Source organism: Coloeus monedula (assembly GCF_965178545.1).
Source record: "Coloeus monedula genome assembly, chromosome: 22".
Classification (NCBI taxonomy): Eukaryota; Metazoa; Chordata; class Aves; order Passeriformes; family Corvidae; genus Coloeus; species Coloeus monedula.
The window spans coordinates 6,772,332-6,789,764 of NC_138802.1; the positions used below are offsets into that span (position 1 = coordinate 6,772,332).

At 47.6% G+C, this 17,433-nt stretch overlaps 1 protein-coding gene across 1 annotated transcript in view; it reads left to right on the forward strand.

The window, feature by feature from the left end:
* The first annotated feature begins 2,077 nt into the window (after positions 1 to 2,077).
* Positions 2,078 to 17,433, forward strand: part of CAPZB (capping actin protein of muscle Z-line subunit beta) — a 57,230-nt gene continuing 41,874 nt past the window's right edge. The window contains exons 1-2 of the mRNA XM_082295731.1: positions 2,078 to 2,194; positions 16,843 to 16,932. Of these exons, the coding sequence (XP_082151857.1) occupies positions 2,192 to 2,194; positions 16,843 to 16,932 (93 nt within the window). The 5' untranslated portion in view covers positions 2,078 to 2,191. The remainder of the gene's footprint in view (positions 2,195 to 16,842; positions 16,933 to 17,433) is intronic.

Sequence of the window (17,433 nt, forward strand, 5' to 3'; positions counted from 1 at the left end):
ATGTACTGGGCTGCCTAATTCTGTTATTGCTGTGCTGCTTCAGCAAGCACCTAGGAGCTGATTCTGTTCAAAACTAAAAGCTGCTACAAGTAGAGTTGTCATTGAATACTTTGCACACATTTTGTGACAGAAAAAAGGAAGTTTAGAACAGGCATTTTCAAATTTATCACTTCTGGCCTCCCAGCCCTGAGGAGTACACATGCACTAGATGTGTGGATCCCTGGAAAATGAATGAATAATTTGGCCTGTGTAATTAACAGGTTTGCTTTTCTTAATTACTGCTGGGAGGCAGCTCTGAGGGAATGCAAGGACTGGAGGAGGATCTGGGGACTGCAAAATAGGAGCCATTTGGGATTGCTGCATGTTACAAAGTGGGTTGAAGGAGGTTAGGCTGAGGAGGTTAGGCTCTGTGGCAAAGAACTGAATTTGGAGTCTCTTGAGCCTTCTGAGGTCATGTGGCTGCTCTCCCAGATGTGGAAGGATAATTTCCCACCTTACTGGTTATTGATGGAGTTTTATGTGGGTTTGTGTTTCTGTGAAGTAATACAGCTCCTGTTTTTCCTGAGATTGTTCTACTGTTTTCTCTTCTCCCTTCATTTTGTTCATTTTGTTCATTTTGTTCCTGCTCTCCAGTGAGAGCTGTTCTGCCTGCACGGGGTCCATTTGGTGCAAATTCATGTGGTACAGCCCTGTCTCTGGCTACTGTAACCAGATCCATGGCCAAGCCGTTCACTTCCCTAGAAATCGCGGCTGTCCTTTGCAGACTGAAAGCTTGGCTGCTCTGCCCCGTTAAGGAGCAGTCAGAGCTGCTACCTCCTGCCAGCTGCTGTTTGGTACCTGATAGCATCCAGCCACAAACAGCTGCGATAACGTGGGAGTGCAAGGGCAGAGCCTGGCCTGGGCCGTCCCCGCTGGGGAGGATGTGCCACAGTGTTCCATCCAAGAGAAAAGCCCCGTGTGACTCCCTGTGTCAGCATTTCCAGCTCCTACAGCAAACCGAGGGAAGGGCTTTTGGCTCACCAGGGCACGGAGAGTCCCAATGGAGGGGTTTGGGGGTCCTGGCAACAAAACTGGGGTAAAACAAGGCCTGAACTGTTCCAAAAAAGCTGCAGAGGAAGGTGTCACTGCGTAATGAATTTTATGCTTTCCTGGGGTAATTGTCTTTTGCTCTGAGGTTCCCAGGTCCATGTTGAGGACAAGTCGGGAGTCTGGAATCAGGATGTCTTACCTGAAATCACTGAAATGGGAATTAGTCTAGCAGAAGGAAAAATGCTTTATTTTGGGACAGCCTGAGCAAAACAGAAATGTTTTATTTGCACATATACCCTGATTTTGCTCTTGCATTTGGAGATCCTGCTCCAGGTGACTCTGCCGTGGTGGGGGGTTGGATGAGATGGTCTCCTGCGGTCCCTTCCAGCTCTAAGAAATCTGTGATCCTGTTATCCGTATCACAACTGCCTGAGCCCTGAAGGTATTCAACTATGTCAGCATCTACCCAGCTTCCAGCAGGTACCTCCCAGACAACACTGAACACTTCCTTGTAAAAATAAGTAATAATTATCCCTGGCCTTAAGCAGCCGGAGGCTGATTATTTTTCCACATCACTTGACCTGGTGGATGCGTTACAGGCATGTGTAAAGTACAGTTTACCTGTGTAAAACCCAGCTTTAGGGCTAATGAGTTTGCTATTTGTTACCTACTCTGGATGGCGTTTGCCGTGCTACCCGCCTGCCTCGTTCTGCCTTTCGTTTAAACTTAAACAAGTGCGCTTAAAGGTGTTTAAGAAAGCGATGTTTCTGCGCGGAGGCTCCGGGACCGACTGCCGGCCGGGCCCGAGCTGCTGGCGCGCCCCCCGCAGGCCCCGCCCCCGGGCCCGCCCCCGGCCTCTGATTGGCCGCCGCTCCCACCCCCGCGCTGCAGTTGGTGCCGCCGTGCGCTCCTTCCCCCCCGCGCCGGTGGCATGGTTCGCCCCGCCCCGCCGTCCCGCCCCGCCGCCGCGCATCCATACTTGGCGATGGCCGGCGAGCCGCGCGCTGATTGGCGGGGAGCGGCGCGGGGGCGGGGCCGGCGGCGCTGACCCGGATGTTCACTGCCGGGCGGCGGCGGAAGCGGACGGGCCGCGGCCTCGGAGCGACAGGGACGGACCGGGAGGCGCCGCCGTTCTACCGCCCCGCGCACCCGCCCAGCCGACATGGTGAGAGCGGGCCGGCCCCGCGCCCCCAGCCGCGGCCCCCGCCCTTCCGCACGGCCCCCCCTGCGCCACCCCCCGCGCCCACACCGCCCCCTCGCACCGGGGGGCCTCGCCCGGCCTCCCCCGGGCGGCGGGGACGGAGGGAGGGAGGGCCTAGGCGGTGCTGCCGGGACGCAGGGAGGGGTGGCCCGGCCTGGGGGCGCTGGCGAGGGGGCTGAGGCTGGCGGAAGCTCAGCCCGGTGCTCCGCAGGGCCCGGGGGCGGGGGACTCGCCCGGGGCTCCGCTGCTCGGTTCCTGCCAGGTCTCTGGTCCCGGCACCGGGCGGTGTTTCCAGAGGGAATGCTGTAGAATCCCATGGGGAGTGGCTCCGCTTTGGCGGAGAGCGGTACCGCCCGGGGTATCGCGACCGGCGCGGGTGCAGCAGCGTCTGGGAGCGCTGGGCCCATCCGCTGTCGCCCCTGTGCATAAATCCACGTTGTCTCCCACCGTCTGGAAGCTGCCATTGGCGTTAAGTGTGCTGTGATCTCATGGAATCTGCGAAATATGGGAAAGTCGAGCGCCGCCCGAGCAGGGGGTGCTGCAGCCGTGGGTGCTGCTCCTTCTCAGGGCTGAGAACTTTCCTAAGGAGAACCTCCAGTTTCCTCAGCCGTGTGGAATAATCTCCATCTCACTGTGTTTCCCGAATGGATTAGCCCAGGGCACAAACCCTTTCGATTTCCCTTCGGTGCTGTGTAAAGGGAGCAGATTCCATCAGCTCCCGGCCAGGGCAGCGAGGAAAGGGGAGCTGGCCCAGGCCCTGCTCTGCTCCCTGCCTTCATGGACCGGGGCTTTTCCTGAGCCTCGGCATGGATGGAGTCACTTGTAGGGAATCACATCACTTTATGCTGTTGGGAATTTGTGATTCAGGTTTTCCAATATGACAATTTAACAATGTTCAAATATGTTCTGTTTATGAAAGAACAGCCCAGAGCCTGGCCCTACAGCAGTGTAAAAGTTGTTTAACCACACAAGTGTAATCTTTTACTTGTTACCTTCATCCATAAGAATTTCAAAGGCAATGCCTTATGTTTTTTCTCTGGAGCTGGAGTCACCTGTATCATGCAGGATAAAGGTCTTTAATGTCAGGTGAAAGGTGAAGAACAGTTATGATCAAAGTTCTGCTCCTCATTGGCTCAAACAAGAGCAGATGCTGTACCTGATTCCTGGCAGGACAGAGCATCTTATTCCAGCTGTGTACCTTATTTTAACATACTGAAATCTGTATGCGCGAGACCTGACCGTGGAATCTGAAACTGGGCTTCCAGCAAACTGTCCTAACTTCTGCCACGGCAAAAATCCTCACAGGTAAAGAGTTCAAGGAAGCTTAATGTAAAATAACAACAGTGGTACCAACCTCTTTGAAGGGGGTATAAAAACGTGTTGTTTAGGAGAATCCAGTCAGGGTTTAAATGTAACCATGTCAGTCATTTAGAGGAGGTACAGCACAAATCCTTTGGAAATTTCCCGAGTGTTAAAAGCTTCTGCTGCCTTCTGGTTTTTTCATGTTTAGTTATGGAGACCACTGGGCATAGGAGAAATTTGATCAGAACTTCCAACACTATGTGGTGGTTTCCAATGTTGAGTGGACTTCAGGGATGAACCTGCAGCCTCCAGTTTCAACTCGCATACAAACCCAGTGTTTAGGGTTCTTCCAGGATCTTTACTTTTAGTGGTCTGAGACCAGAATACAGAAGTATAGCATTGAAAGGATGGAATGGCCCTTTCACTGAAGAGAGTAGCTGGTAGGGTGCAGGATATTGGGTCAAACACCTTCCTGGTGCCATGGGGTTACCAACGTCTGTGTAGAGCAGAGATGGGAACCTTTGTCTCCTTGGAGAACTCGGAGCTGTGCCTGCATTTCAGTCAGGTGCTCAGGGAACCAGGGCAGGGCAAGACATGAGGCTTGAAAACTGTCTGGATGGACAGTGTCTCCTGTGCTAAAAATAAATGGAATGCCCTGTTCAGGGCAAGCAGGACTTGGGAGAGTGGATCTGCTGAGATTTCTGGAATTGTGGGTTATGAATGGATGGAATCCAGTTACTCTCTGTAAAAATAAAACCCTCCCTTTCCAGGTTATGTAAACTGGCCTGATCATATTAGTAAGGATTTCTTCGGCTATGCAACTCTTGAGGAAAAGGAGGACAATTTTAGCAAAATTTATGATTCAGTCATCCATAAATTCAGACTGTCTAGAGTAGTGCTGGCTGTGCATCATCCATCTAGGATTTGTGAGGCACATAAAGAGCATTGAAGCACAGCCCAGGGTGTGTAATGTGACAGTGACACCAACATGAACCTCGTGTGCTGCTCAGGGTCATTAAGGTTTTCAGGACAGGAGTTGTTTGTCTGGAACCAGAGCCCATCTCTAGCCTGGTTTTGGACCCCCACCATGTGCTCTGGGGGTGTGGGGACAGTGCCAGTGTCCACAGCAAGTCTTTTGCACCCCGTGCCTTCTGAGAAACACCAACTTCAGCTGTTTTGTAGAGCCTGTGTTTTATTAGGCAAGCCAAGTGTGTGAGCTTAGCTGAATGTTATCTTAAACGGCAAATTCCCAAAATAATCAAGTCAGAGGATATCACTGGGATAGGGAATACTGCCATTGCAGTGATGCTTAATCTTGTGGTTTATTAGGGAAGGAAAAGCATTCGCAAGCTGGAGTTGTTCAAACAGGATTTCCTGATATGGTAAATATATATGCTGATATGGGACTAGTTGACATCTGGGAGTGAAACAAAATGAAAGTGCAGCTCAGCTCTTTTGAGTGACTATTTTTAGTCCTTATTACTGGAATTGAGTTGAGAAATTACTTTCTTTGGGAAAACGACAATGCTGCCCTTCTCAATTTCTACTTCCACAGCTGTCAGCTTTGCTTTCCATCCATCCCTTGACTTCCCTGGATGAAGGATGGCTGGGGCATTCGGGTTGCACATCATCATCCAGTGCTCCCCAGTGCTCTGTACTGGTCCAGTTTGCTGTTGGTGCATCATAGAATCATGGAATGGTTTGGGTTGGAAGGGACCTTAAAGCCCATCCCATCCCATCCCACCCCTGCCATGGGCAGGGGCTTCTTCCACCACCCCAGGGTGCTCCAAGCCCCATCCAGCCTGGCCTTGGATACTTCCAGGGATCCAGGGGCAGCCACAGCTGCTCTGGGCACCCTGTGCCAGGGCCTCCCCACCCTCACAGGGAGCAATTCCATCCCAGTATCCCATCCATCCCTGCCCTCTGGCAGTGGGAAGCCATTCCCCCTTGTCCTGTCCCTCTGTGTCCTTGTCCAAAGTCTCTCTCCATCCTTCCTGTCAGCTCCCTTCAGGTACTGGAAGGCCCCAGTTAGGTCACCCCAGAGCCTTAAAATTCAAATTTAGACTCAGGATACATCTGCAGACTCGATGGGCAGTGCCAGTGCCCATGTTTGTCTTTCTGCCTGCCCTTTGTGGGGATGTTTGGTCAAGTCCAAGGATCTCCTTAGCCTGCAAAGTAAACTTGTAGAGCAGCGTTTTGCTGGGATTTGTTCCCTTTGAGCTGGTTTACACTGTGGTAGAGCCACCTCAAGGCAAAATAAAACTATTTTCCATGGTGCCGAAGGGAGCAATTTTACTGGAGAAATCTGAGGTTCTGAAAGGTGCCTGTACAGAGTTCAGGGCTATGGAATCCCAGGATATTTTGGGCTGGAAGGACCTTTAAGGCCATGTAGTCCAGCCCTCTCTGTGGGCTGGGACGGCTTCACTAGAGCAGGTTGCTCAGAGCCCTGTCCATGCTCAGTCCTGTTTTTTTTACTCTACTTCAATCCAATGTGCTTTAATAACTTTTTTTCCCAGGCAAAGGAGATGATTACAGAAGTAGAAGATACTCAAAAGAGATGCTCATCTTCCATTTTTATCAATATGTTTTAGTCGATCACTTTATAAAGTGATTCATAAACTGATTTTTAAAGTGCATTATGAAATTTCCTGCTTTCCCACTGATTCATGCTAGGAGTCCTGAAGAATTTTAAAAGCCTCAAGCAAATAAATCTCTGTGTCTCTCCTTAATGCACAAGGCCCAAAGCTTGTGTATGCTTCAGTTCTTCCTAAGCCTTTGCCATTTCCAGGAATAAGGGCAAAAAAAAATCTCACTGGAAAACATGGGATTTCAAATTTGATTTTCTTTGCACCACAGAGGCTTCATCCCTGAAGGAGTAATTAATACATCTGACCAACACAAGCTTTTCCCCAGCTTCCTGCTCTCTCTAGTTGGGCTTTAGCCCAAATTTTGTTTGCTGATAGGTTGTGCTAATTGAAAAGCTTCTCTAACTTGAAGATCAAGAGCTCAGGCCAGTGCAGTGGGGGTGTGGCCACTTCAAACTGGAGTATAAACTGATCTTTCTTCGTCTTTGGTGTGATGTCTTCTTAAATGTTTAATGGTCTGTGACTGAGGGGTTGGTGCTGACGTTCCTATGAGAAGTGACCAAATACTGTAGTGGATACCTGGTTAAGGTGTGACTGAAACACCTGGAGAGTGTGAAGCTGTTGTGACTTGAGCTGAATAATTCAGGGTTCCTGGACCTGACCCAGTGGCCGGAATTCACTTATTAGTCCTATGTCCTCAAGCAGGATGGGAGCAGATGCTTCCAAACAGGTTGTCCTGGGAAGTTGGAGCTCTTGCCTGTGTGGTAGAGGATACACTTGCTTTTGAAACTTTCTTCGTGGGACACAAGGGGGAATGTGGTGTTGAGGAAGTTTTAAAGGTGCTTCTGTGTTACTTGAGCTGACAGGATTTATCATGGAAGGGTGGATTTAGGGAAGGGGCTTTGCTTGTTTCTCAGTTAAAATATTGTAATTCTCCTCTGTAATGCCAGCTGCAGTGGAGCCCTGACCTTCTTCTGCGTTTCTAGATGCAGTGAAGTTTTGAGTGAGGAATTGAAAGCACAATCTATTCCTTGCCTATGCCCAAAATAATCTTCTATTTAGAATGACTTTAGTTGCATTAGGTAATACCTGGTGCTCTGTTTCCTGGAGTGGTGGCCTGAGCCTTGGCACCAACCAGGAGATTAATTTCCTTGTATTATCTGGTGCTGCTGTTTTGCCCTCCCTCCCTTTTCTAGGCTTTCGAAGGAAATATGCGGCTTGCTTAGAGCTCCTGCTCTTTGTGCCGCACCTTCCAAGCTGGGCTGAAGAATTAAGGAATGGATTTGCAGGTACTTGACTTACCTGGCTGCCCTGCTCATAAGTTGCCTACTTTATTCCTACTCTATGCAAATTAAACCTCACTAGTTTATATTTCATCAGTGCACCTGCATTATTTTCGGTGCAGAGTTGGTTTGGGAGTCCTGGCTCTGGGTTTAGCCCCTTGGGACTGGACTCCAGGTGTTTGCAGCCGTGCTGCAGAGCGTGTCCTTCCCCAGTCTGAAGGGGATGTCCTCCACAGAAAGTGGAGTCGAGTCCTTTCCTGTGAAATTGGAATTTCAATCACGTCCTTGTTGCAAAGTGGGAGCATTACGAGTCCGGGTGAAAGCAGAACTCAGGAGCTCACAATTTTAGCAGCATCAGCTGAAACAAGACTGAAAACAGCACTTAAGTAAGAGGATTTTATGCGGAAGGAAAAATGTTTGAGACTGCACTGAAGACAGAAGCTTAGTGGTTGCCTGAAGCCACCATAAATAAAATACTTTTTATTCTCTCAGGGAATATTGTTTGCATTTCTTCAGGTGATATTTTCTCTTTTCCATTAGAGGAACTGCTGAGTTTGAAAGTGATGTCCTGTTACCTGCCTTCCCTGGACATTTTTGCCTTGGTAAATACCAGGATTTCAAAAGCTTCTGCCAGCCCAGGCAGTGGGGGCCTGGCTGCCAGCCTGGGCTTGCAACCCGAGAAAGGCTCAGGAAACAAGAGATGGGGCTTTTGGTGTGTTAATTCAAGGGAGGAGAGAGCCATGAAATGGAGGAATGAGGTAAAATATCAGCTGCATTGTGCTGATTACAGCTTCATTTATCCACCAGGTGCTGTCACCCTGCAGGTCCAGGGGTCATTGAGAGAGGTTTGGGTGTAAACCTGGCTCAGCATTGACAGTGCTCCACTGGGTGGTCAAAACCAGCTTTGCATAGCCATGAATCCAGAGCTTGGTAAGGTGCAAACTGGCCAGATGGAGTCACTGTTAACTTCATATGAGAGTGAAGGAAAAACGTGACAGGGATTGAAGGTGGCTCGTGTGTGCCAGGTGAACCGTGCTCCACAGAAACTGTCACCCCTGCTGGCATTGGTCGCAGAGCCTGTGTGGAGCTGGGTGCCTGTGTGCAGGTGTGATGGAGGGGAGGCCAGGCGGGCTCAAAAGTGGCGAGGAAGGCATGAAAAAACTGCAAGGATAGGCAGGTCTGGGAATTATGGCAAAGGAAGGAATTCTGGGAAGCACGAGTATGTTGTTAGGTGTGATATTCCTATGGCCTGTAGGTATGCAAAACCAGGAGCTTCCTGGTTTAAAAGTGGAAATCCTAGGACGAAACTGGGCAGTTGGGAGCTTTGCAGGGCAGTCACCGAGGCGCATTGTGCGAGACCCAAGCAGAAGGCATATTAACCTACTTTTTTGACCTTTGAGGAATGGGAGAACTTTCAGGGAAGAGGGCTAATGAGAGATCCTCTCTGCCTCCTGCCTGCCTTGCCAGGCATCTGGTTACTTGCCAGAGTTATCTCCTGAATTTACAACCCTGGCTACAGCCTCCAGGAGCTGGAAAGTGCTGAGTTTGCATCTGAAGCCAGGCAGCTGTCGGCTCCAGGGAGAGCTGGGATAGAGCAAATCCTGAATTTGGGATGTTGACACTGTGTTAGTTCTGCTGTCAGTGAGCACAGGCGGTTTGCTGTTACCTTCAAATACAGTACATGCTCCCTGCTGCTCTACTAATGTGCATTTTCTCTAATGTTTTTGATGTGATTTCTCCCAAAACAGAATTTCAGTTGCAGTTGACTGGAAGGAGAACCTGCATCTGTCAGGGCAAGACCAATTTGCCCAACTTTGCTCTTCCTGCAAGAAAAAACCTCTCAATTTCAATTGAGCAGTTCCAAAACTTTTGTGACCAGGCTGATTGGAACATGAAGCAAACAGTGCATAGAAGAAAAGAGCATTTGAAAAGGTCATTGAGCATTAGCAGGATTAAAAGAAAGCATCACAAATGACATGTTTGTAGATGGTCAGGATGGCAAATGGCAGCGTTGAATCTCAAGAGCTGCTGTATTTGTAGTAATTATGGTTTCAATTTAAAAAATAAAATAAGTGACCCCTGTAAAAATAAGGCAGCCCTTCTCCAGGGATGGATTTGGGCTCTTCCTCAGAATATTTGAGTAGAAGGCAGGAAGACAGTGTGAAAACCGGGTCACCAGGCTTGTGAACCAGCTCAGACCTACTGCATTGGGTGATTTCAAAACCTTTTGGGACACAAACACACTGGTGTTCATCTCTCGTGGTTGTGAAACCAGGTGTTGCAGCTGCCTTATGGAGAGTTTGCAAAACCAGGCCAGTGCTGTGCTGTAACAGGTTATTTGCCTTTTTTTTTTTTTTTTTTTTTTTTTTTTTTTTTTGGCTAAAATTTCCTATTTGTAGTTAGCACTAACAAAGAAAATGTTATTTTGTGTGAAATCCAGACTTAAAATGGGGAAAAACTCCCATTGTTCAGTAACATTAGTCATAAAACCTACTGGTGAAGTTGGTCAGTTCTACAGGCAACTTCAATGTCTTTAATCCCTTTATTAAAAGTTAGAGGTTTTTTTGCAATCTGTGCAACTTTTATCTGTAGCCCCCACTTCCCTCTTTCATGTGGGGCTCACAGATTGCAAAGTCACTCACTGCCAGGATTTATTGGGAAGTGACTTTTTGCAAACTTTATGCTTCACAGGAATTCTTGGCACCAGATGAAAGCCAGTAAATTGCATTGTCATGTTCAATGACAAGTTTAATAAATAAAACATTGTTTCTGTTACCCAGAAGACAAATGCTGGTGCAGAAATCATTAGTGATCCTGGCAAAAGGTCGGGATGAATAGCTGTTCCAGAAAGCCTTGGTGCTGCTGCATCCTGCTCTTCTGTTGGTGCCTGGTGGCTCTTTTCCTTGGACACATGATGGAGATTTGCAGTGGATTTATATAAACTAAAGTTTGAGAGTAGACACAAGTGTGTGCCCTCTGGAAATGCATCCTTGCTGGGAAGGAGGTGCCAGGGAAATGTTAATTTTTCCCTGTGTGCTGTACACCTTTGTAGATGTGCTAACAGGAACTGCATCTGGTCAGAAAACACCTACAGGGATGGAAACCACTTGCAGAATGTGCTCCTAGAGATGCTGGATCCTTACTTGTAAACTATTAGGGAGTTACAGACAAGTGCCCTGCTCGAGACTATCCGGGGTTGTAGTTTCTTCTCCCTGGGTGTAACATGTTTTGACAACTAGTTGGTCCATGAGATTAAGCTGCAGGCAGCTCTGGATTATTTAGAAGCTCACAGATGGAGGTGCCTTCAGTGTGTTATAACTCACTTGGTAATTGTTTTAGAGTTGGGCTGGGATGTTGGGAGTTGTATCGTGGACAGAGAACAGTGCTGGCCTAGCTTGGAGGTGGGAATGAGGAAGGGAAATCAGGTACGGCTGATTGCAAGGATGCTTGGAAGAGCTGCAGGAGGCTAAAGTGATAAACGAGGATTTGGCAAAACACTGATCCTTGAGCTTGTCTGCAGGGGGAGAAGATCTCTTTGGTAGCTGCCCCTAGAAGCCCATTGCTGCTCCTTTAATCTGTGCAGGACTTGCCATGGCTGTGCTGGAGCCTGAAATGGTGAGAAGTATTCGATGTCAGCAGTACTCTGGTGCCAAGGAAAGTGAAGCTGCCTCGCTTCTCTCCTGCCCATGGATTATTTCAGTTCCTCTGCATGAGGCTTCAGGGCAGATGTACGTGTTGTATTACTTGTTCCTGGAGTACCTCTTTAAAGAGATCCCTCTTTTTCCTCTGAATTTCGTGTGTGTTCCATTCCTGGAGCAATGGAGGACAAAAGCTGGTCAGTGTTTCTGGGGTTTTTTGGCTGCATTTACGGTGTGTACAACACCAAGACTTGAATTCAGAAAACAAGTTGTGAGAGTGTGTTCAGGCATTAATTGTTCAGGCATTAATTGAGGCTAGTACTGCTATGTGCTCAATTGTATTTAAAAGTTAGAGCACAGAAGAATAAAATAAATAATGTGCAGGGGCATGTCTCTGAGGAGGATTCACTGACTCAAAAGCCGTGACGTGATTTGTACAATTGCTCTGTAAATAAATACAGATTACAGGGGACCTGGGGGAGACAGAGTACAGCAGCTTCTGCTAAAGCCTTCCAATCCATCACTTCTTGCTTTTATTTTAATCTCTAATCCTTCTCACTTGGTATTCGTGGAACGAGCGGTGTCAGCACTTGGTCTGTTTGGTCTTGACCGCAGCAAATTGGGCTGAACTTGTTACTGAGCATATGATGTGGTCAGAAGTGTTTGAGATAATAAAAGCCACTGGATCCCATCCCAACCAAAACCAGACAAAGGTAAAAGTAGTTCAAGGGAAGGAGAATGAGGTCTGCATCAGTGTCTTGCTTTTTAATAATCTTTGACCTTTTATGAGTGTCCACAGCAGAGTCTACATTCAGGTTTTATTACCTTTGATTGTTTCCTAACTGTGCTATTGCTGTTTCTCCCCTAGCACACCTTGCTGTCACAGAGCTGTGATTTATGAGTCCATTACAAATGGTTTTAGATAGGATCTGCCAGAGGAGGGTTAATAGTCAAGGGAAAAATAATATGGAAAAACAGATTGCGAGGAATATGTGCAGCTGATGGAACCGTCATGAGTGCAGAACTTCTCTGGGCTTTCCCAGGTCAGACAGTTATTCCCCTTCCCATCTAATATCCTAAAAAGTGAATGCTGACAGCTGAGAAGGGAACCCTGCAACTTAACATACTACTGTACTTTTTATTACCCAAGGGTTACAATAATTCAACCCTTGCTGCAGCTTCTAGCAGTAATACTATCCTATTGTGTAATTGGAAAAGGGAGTCTTCTGCCCTTGGAGCTCTGGAAGTTGGCAGGGATTAAAATGACAAGCAGGAGGGGAAGCTGGGTATCTGTTTCAATTAAAAAAACTTAGTGTTGTAGTACCACAAAGCTGAAACATTAGTCAGACATTCCTGTTGGGAGAACTGAGAGGAAATAATGTGATTTACAATCTTGGGTATGTCTGCAGCTTGAAAGGAAGGAAAAAGAGTAATTTGCTGGTTGTGTACTTTTGGCCCTTGATTAATTTACAAAGAGATTTTGCCTGCAAACTGACCAGGGATCAGAGTGATCTGATGTGTGAGTGCTTCGAATTGCATGGAATTGAGCAGAGGTTCTAGTCGTAGTGTCTCTTTAGGTTGTTACCTTTTATTTTTGCTGTCTGAACATTGAGATGGCGCTTGTACTTTGAATTTGGGTAACCTTTCAGATGCCAGTCTGGAGTAAAACTTGTGTGTGAAGCATCTCCAAGATGTTTATCTGTTGCATCAGGTGTGTGGCTTTTTCACCTCAGTCTTAATTACTGAAGTAGTTTTTAGGCCTCCAAGTTGTTCTCAGCTGATGTCACAGATGGAGAAGGGGGTCAGTAGCACAATCATGCCTGGTGTAGAAATGTTGTACTGGGTTTGGTGGCCCAACTGGATTATTTCACGGGAAGGACTAAACTGGGAGAGCTCCCACTGCTGTAGCACTGAGCTACCTCAGCTCTTGGCTCAGGAGTTTGCTCTGAGTTAATACAGAAATAGAGCACAGAAGTGAAACCAGCCTGGGTTTCTGTTGGAAGACTCTGCCCAGCTCTGTTTATGCTCAGCAATAACATGGTCAGATGAGCAGGAGTATCCAGCAGAGGTGTGAAGGGGGAGTCAATCCATGGGGCTCTGTGATAAACCGGAGCAAATTCCTGCTGACTGGAAGGCTGGAGCTTTAAATGAGGTCTTTTACCTCCTTTCAAGTGGAATGGCTTTGGAATGGGGAGAGCTGCAGGTTTGTGTAAGCCCTCCTGAAAGATGGAATATAAGTTAAGTCTCAGGTAACGTGCAACAGAGAACTGTCAAAACTTGGGAATAAAGCCTGTGGATTTCTGTAAGTGTATGGAGTCAAAAGCAGGTGTAAAGATATTTTGAAAATGCAGAATACCTGTAGTAACTCATCTGAGTGCTTGTGTCTGTTGAGAAGAGCAAACAGGTGCCACTTCAGGGAAGTGTTCCTGGTTCTGCTGGAGGTGGAAGGGCTCTGGATGTGTATCCTGGTGCATAGGAGCTCACTGATCAGGTGACAGTGCTGTGGTGTGGGATATTGCAGGAGAAGCTCTTTGCTTTTGTGTTGGGTTGGGTCAGCTCCTGTTTGCTGATGATTCCAGCAGGGAGTGTCCCTGTGCCCTGTCCCCCTCATCCCGAGGAGCTCTGTGCTTTAGACGTGGCAAGTGGCAGGCAAAAGGAAGTTCAGCTTGTTGCCTGTTTCAGTTTTTGTGGTTTCCATACCTATAGTAACTACCTGGGGTTTTTAATTTGTGTTTTCTGAATGACATCTGCCCATACTCAGCCTTTAAAATGAGGGTGCACAGCTGCGCCCCTTTACAACTGCACATTTATACAATGTTTTAAAAATTATTATTTTTCAGTACTGTTTTTTTCTGATTCGAGCTTTAACACAGAGTGCCCAGATGACCAGAGACCTGTGGCTGTTGTGAGAGGGTTTCTCTTTTGGAAATAAGCTAAATACAGCAAAGAGACCAAAAAGAAGAGGAGGTGCAGACAAAGGAAGCTGTAAAATAACTACTACAGACATACTCATAACCTTTTTCCCTGGGGTGGTGCCATGGGAATGCTATAACAGGTGTTTAAGTGGAGATTCTAGATAGGCAAACATCTTTAAAGGAAACTTATTAAAGACCTTTCATCTAAGCTAATATTTTCAGTCTTTGAGATTCCTATGATCTCTAAATCCTTCAGTGACTTCAGCTGTAATAAAACTTCATTTAGAATTTCTGTCTGAATTCCCTGCTCCTCCACAGGAGGTTCTGGGCTGGATGAAACAGGAATGGTGGAAAATGACCTCCTATCAAGTAAACACTAAGCTTATTAAGTCCTGCAAAGCTCAAAGAGCTTGGCTTTGGGAGCAGCCCAGCCTGGGAGACAGCCTGTCTGATCGCCTGCTCAGAGAGCAGGGCTTCAGGAGCTTCTCCTTGGGTAAAGACAAAAATTCAGTGGAAATGTTTTATCTGGAGGTCTGTTAAGAAACATGGTCTTCAGGATGTGATTTTACAAAAAAATTAAGCGAGTGGAAATCCAAGACAGGTGAAGTTGAGAGGAGGAGTAGGTGGGGTTTGGAGAGATAGGTGAAACATGTCCTGAGTTCCCCCAGAGCACCTCCTTCTCACACAGTTGTGTGAAGGCTTTGGGGGGTTTTCAGCAGATGCCACTCTCAAAACTGCAGTGGCAGCACATCCCTGGGAGCGTTCACCTTCTGTAAAATCAGGGAGCTGGGTGCTGCTGGTGCTGGCATCTGGGATGTGGCTCCTGTCCCTCTGTGTGTCAGTGCCTGCAGCTGCTCCACCTCTCGCAGCTGGGCAGAGGCTGGAGCCACAGGCTGGGCTTGAGCCATAGGTTGGGTTTGACCACACACCTGGTTTTTAAATCTTCACCTGCAGAGAAAGGCCTGGGAGCAAAAGATCCTGGTTCAATTGCCTGTTCGATTCTGAAATAGGTCATACCAGATGTATCCAATACCCAAGGTACCACTTGGCTCTGTAATCTGTCAGCTTTGTGTTGCCTTTTTGACCATTCCAGCTGGATTTATGCTGGATTAAAGTGACTGTATAACCATGGATTTAGGAACAGAACTGCAGCAGAACCTGTCTTTATTTTGGTGCTTTAAGAGATCTGCTGGCAAGCTGTTTAATTACCTAAATGCTCTGGAAGAAACTGAAGAGTCCTGCTGCTCAGCCTTGCTTTTACCTCCTGGATACCAGAGAAGTGCACTGTACCCAGGCACTGTATGTGCCTGGATGTTTTTGTTTTTCCACTGCACACAGCCATGTGTGTCAGCTGTGTCCGAACCCCTTGGAGAATCTCTGCCTTAAACAATCCTGCTCGTGTCTTTTACAGCTGTTACTGAATCCATTGGGATAAAAATGGTCGCTCTTGGTTAATCCATAAACACTGCAAGTGTGGATTCTCCTCCGTTCAGTATATTCCATTTTCAGTTTCCCTCACTGTAAAATACTTACTCTGGGGTTGCAGCTTTAGTGGTGGTTTTTAACATCCTTCCCCAGGCTTTTTTGTCTTTTAAACAATTCCAGCTGACAGAGGAGGACAGAGCACTTCCCTAAGTGTTTCCACAATCCACAAGTGTAGAGCGTGACCCTGTGACAATGTGCCAGGTTTCCTTCCTGGATGCAAGACATAGCAGGAGGTACAGACAATACTTGGGAAGAGAGATCCCCTGCCTGGGCTCGGCTGCTGGAGCTGGGCAGACTCAGGCCACCTAAAGAGTATCTTTGTTTGGAGACTGAGAGTTCAGTAACAAAAAGTGAGGAGTTCCCTTCCCCTGGCCATCTAATGAACAGCTTCCTAATGGATGTCCACTAAACTGAGCACTCCTTCCCTCATTCCGCAGGTTTAGCTTAATTGCAGGAAACTTGGCTTCCTGTTTCTCCCTGTCCTGGGGGCTGCTGCGCTGAATAATGTGATGATAGAACTGTGTTAGGCTTGAAGCTGTTTTTAAGGAAGACTTTGGGAGCTTGAAAGAACACGGAGGGTGAAATTAAACCTCAGCTCGTGGGATTTGGGTGGCTGGAAATGGCAAAGAGAAAAGGGGGAGGGGAGGAGCAGTGAAAACAAACTGGTTTTGCTTCACCTGACCTGTGATCAAAGGAACTTGTGCAGATTTTGGGTGCTGTTAGGTCAGCAGGAAAGTGTCTGTTTGTGTCTGTTGATGAAAAGGACAGCTAAAGGTTATGTCAGGACTGTGGCTGAGTTCCTCAAGGGTCTGGGGCACATTTGCTGACTCTGAAGTGGAGTTTAAGTGTGGTTTTTTGTGTCAGAATTGGTGTGAGAGCAGCTACAGTGAGCCCCTTGGAGAAGGTTGCCGTGTTTGCTGTAAATAACTGACGTCCCTGATTTTTAGATACAGGCAGCCCTTGGGGTGTGTTTTGTGGGAAGAAGGAAATCATGGGTCATGCTTTGCGTGCATGTTTCATTCTGGTTTTCTGATAAAGCTGCAGGGGAGAGGGAGCTCTGTAGTGGAACAGAGTTTGTCTTGGCTGCTGGTTGTCTCAAGCTGATCAGTGCAAATGAGGAAGTGTTAAACCTGCTTTGGGCGAAGCAACTTTCAGTTCCCTAACCCAGGTTATTGTTGAGATAGTGTGGAAAAACAACACTTAGGCAAACATTGGAAGCAGTTTGGGTGAAGTAAGGACTGGACTCCTTTCCATCAACTGCACGGTGTTAAATTGCCAAGTCAATAATCCACAATCAAGTGTAGTGAATTTTACTTGTATTAATGCAAAGCATGCTGAGAACTGGGAGCTGTGTGTTGTGTTGTGTGTCCACCTTGTGACCGAGGGCTCTTCTTGTTCCTGCAGAGTGACCAGCAGCTGGATTGTGCCTTGGATTTGATGAGGCGTCTGCCTCCGCAGCAGATAGAGAAGAATCTCAGTGACCTCATTGACTTGGTGAGTACTGGATGCTGTCCCCAAGAAGTGGCTGTGACGAAGGCCTGGTATGTAAGAACTTCTTCTGAGGCATCTCGAAGGTGTGGTGATTTGTTTGTCCCCTTGTCTTTTGGCAAGGTTAAACAACCAGCCACTGCCCGAGCAATGTCAGGAATCCACGTGGTTGTTTGGGGCCAGCCAACAGGCTGTGTGTGCAGGGACACTTAGGGATGAAGGGTCATTAGCAGCTCTCGTGATGAACTCACCGCTGGCTCGGAGGCTGCTGTTTGGATGTGGGACAGTGTGTATAGATGGGTGCAGGCCCTTGTACCTGGGTATTATCTCCTGATAAACAACCTGCTGTGTGTAGCTCTGGGAGGTGCAGCGGCTGTGCTGCCTCACACACTGCAGAGACGCTGCTGAGAGTGTCTGGGCATCTGGAGAACACCCAAATCTATTTATAATTTATGCTCTATCAGATATTCTGCAGTCCAGTGTCAAAAAGCAAACCTGGCTGACCAT